This window comes from Plasmopara halstedii (genome assembly GCF_900000015.1).
Source record: "Plasmopara halstedii genome assembly, contig: Scaffold_672, whole genome shotgun sequence".
NCBI classification, from domain to species: domain Eukaryota; phylum Oomycota; class Peronosporomycetes; order Peronosporales; family Peronosporaceae; genus Plasmopara; species Plasmopara halstedii.
This window is the reverse complement of record NW_020187589.1, coordinates 808,173-810,214: the sequence shown is the minus strand read 5'-3', so window position 1 is coordinate 810,214 and position 2,042 is coordinate 808,173. Positions and strand designations below refer to the sequence as shown.

The 2,042-nt window shown below is 42.2% G+C and overlaps 1 protein-coding gene across 1 annotated transcript; it reads right to left on the bottom strand.

Moving 5' to 3' along the window:
* Window positions 1-455: 455 nt before the first annotated feature.
* On the bottom strand, window positions 456-1,019 carry PHALS_13783 (uncharacterized protein; the record flags this gene model as incomplete). The annotated part of the gene is made up of 1 exon (XM_024729600.1): window positions 456-1,019. The coding sequence occupies one exon, from the start codon at window positions 1,017-1,019 to the stop codon at window positions 456-458; it is 564 nt and encodes a 187-aa protein (XP_024579961.1).
* Between the last annotated feature and the right edge of the window lie 1,023 nt (window positions 1,020-2,042).

Below are 2,042 nucleotides of genomic sequence, written 5' to 3'. Positions count from 1 at the left end.
TGGCATTGTGACGAATTTTCTCGAGTGGAAGTTCTTGATCAGTGGCGACGAGAAGGTCCGAGAGCATGAGACTGTTCTTCATCAAGCGAATACCATACCGTCGTTTGAAGGATTGAAAGATATCGTCGGGAAGATTTACAGGATGCTCTCGAATGAGCAATAAGTGTCTTCCATATCATCCTTCATCCACGATGGAATCGTTGAGAACTAATTTATGATTTCCTCTTCAATCCCCTTCCATCCGCTCATTGTCCGCTCATCGTCCGCTCAACCATCGCATATAAGAGCGTCTAGAGTACCCCTAGACACACGCATGATTTTCGAGTTCAAGACAAAAAATGGCTGGAAAATCGTTTTGCAAGTACTTAAAAAAATGCACTGATTGATTTAAAATGATCCTAGAATCGCTCGAGTTCTACTTCTTTCTTCATAGGAATGAAACTCATTGTACAACATCAGCCAAACACGTTTTGGAGGGCAGAAAAAGTGGCTCGTTGATCTCCTGTGCCAGCCATCCAAAACACGATCGCAAACTGTCCAATCGGATTTCCTCCGAGTCGATTGTCTTCAAGTTGAATATACCAGCGCCGGTGGTGCCACTGTTCATATGCAATACCAATGGCCTCGACTTGAGTTAGTTGATGGAATGCCAATGCAAAATTCGAATTACGGGGAACTTGACTGTTGGGGTGGACATTCCGAGCTCCGCTTATGAGCCATGCGCGAAAGGCTTCAGCCGATGCATCAGCATTGGCACCTTGCGCTACAGGTGAATGGTTGAGAGCCAATGCTTGATGCAGTGCATTCTGGTCGATAATCTGCACAAAAACACCAGGATCTTCTTCTTTCAATTGTTTGACGACGTAGTTGGCCAACTCAATCGTGTCAGGAGCCAGGAGATCCATAACGGACGGATCACACTTTATTTTGCTTGATAGATTGGTCGCAATTTCTTTATACGGCTTTGCGATCTGCTGGTGTCGCGCGTCTGCGTTGCCATTCGCTGTACCTTTCGGCATTCTTGGATTGCGGCAATTTCAAGACTGAGAAAAGGAAACAAAGAATGATCGAAAAACCTCAGAACCTCAAATTGATGACGCCACTGTGATCACCAACCCAGTAATATGCACAACACCGTAGAATACGAAGTCAATTCTATTTTTTTAATCATAATCATGTTTGTACTGCAGGGAAAGTGTTGGTTCTAAATATATCATCAAGTCTTTGTCCTGTGCATTCTGCAGCAAAGGCAGTGGTCGTTTTACAATTAAGCTATACCCCACGTTAGTACAGGTGAGTTAGAAAATTATCTTCAAATAAAGTTTATTTTGAGCTAGTCTTCTGTACAAACGAGATCAATTGATTATACCACAAGAAATAGGCACTCAGAAATTCCGGTGCACCTGAATTTTCAGAAATCCGGCTACCACTATATACGTTTTATCCAGAGATCGGGATTAGGATGTAAAAAGATACGACAGAATGCAAACTTTCAATGATAATTACCGGCCAAAGGAAGCACATGGTAAGACACCAAGTATAAACATTCTGAATTGATGAATCGGTCATGTTTAAACCAATTTCTCGACTTTTATGGGTTCGCCGTCACAATTTTGCACCAAAACATCGCACACACACAATCTAAACGTGTTAACGACGATTGCTCAGGATGAAAGCTTATGTATTATTTTGCCGTATAGAAATCTCCCCGAAGTGACAAGATCACCTCGTTCAATCTATCCATTACGACCTTCATTTTGTAACGAAATGAATATAATGTTAAGATACAACGCCATATTCAACGCTTAAATGATTTATTGAATGTTAAAATATTTCATCATTACTAGATTTGGTGTGATGGAAGAGTCGTGCGTCATCGATATAGGGTGCAGCGAAGCGGGTAGGACTCGGAGATTTGTTCCATGTGGTGTGTCTTGCGATTTGAGTTGTTCCACATGCAGCGTCTGAGCGGCACTCTGCAACCAGAAACGATCGTAGACAACGCGTGTTGGTTATTTAATTCTTTTGGAATCTCGACAGGT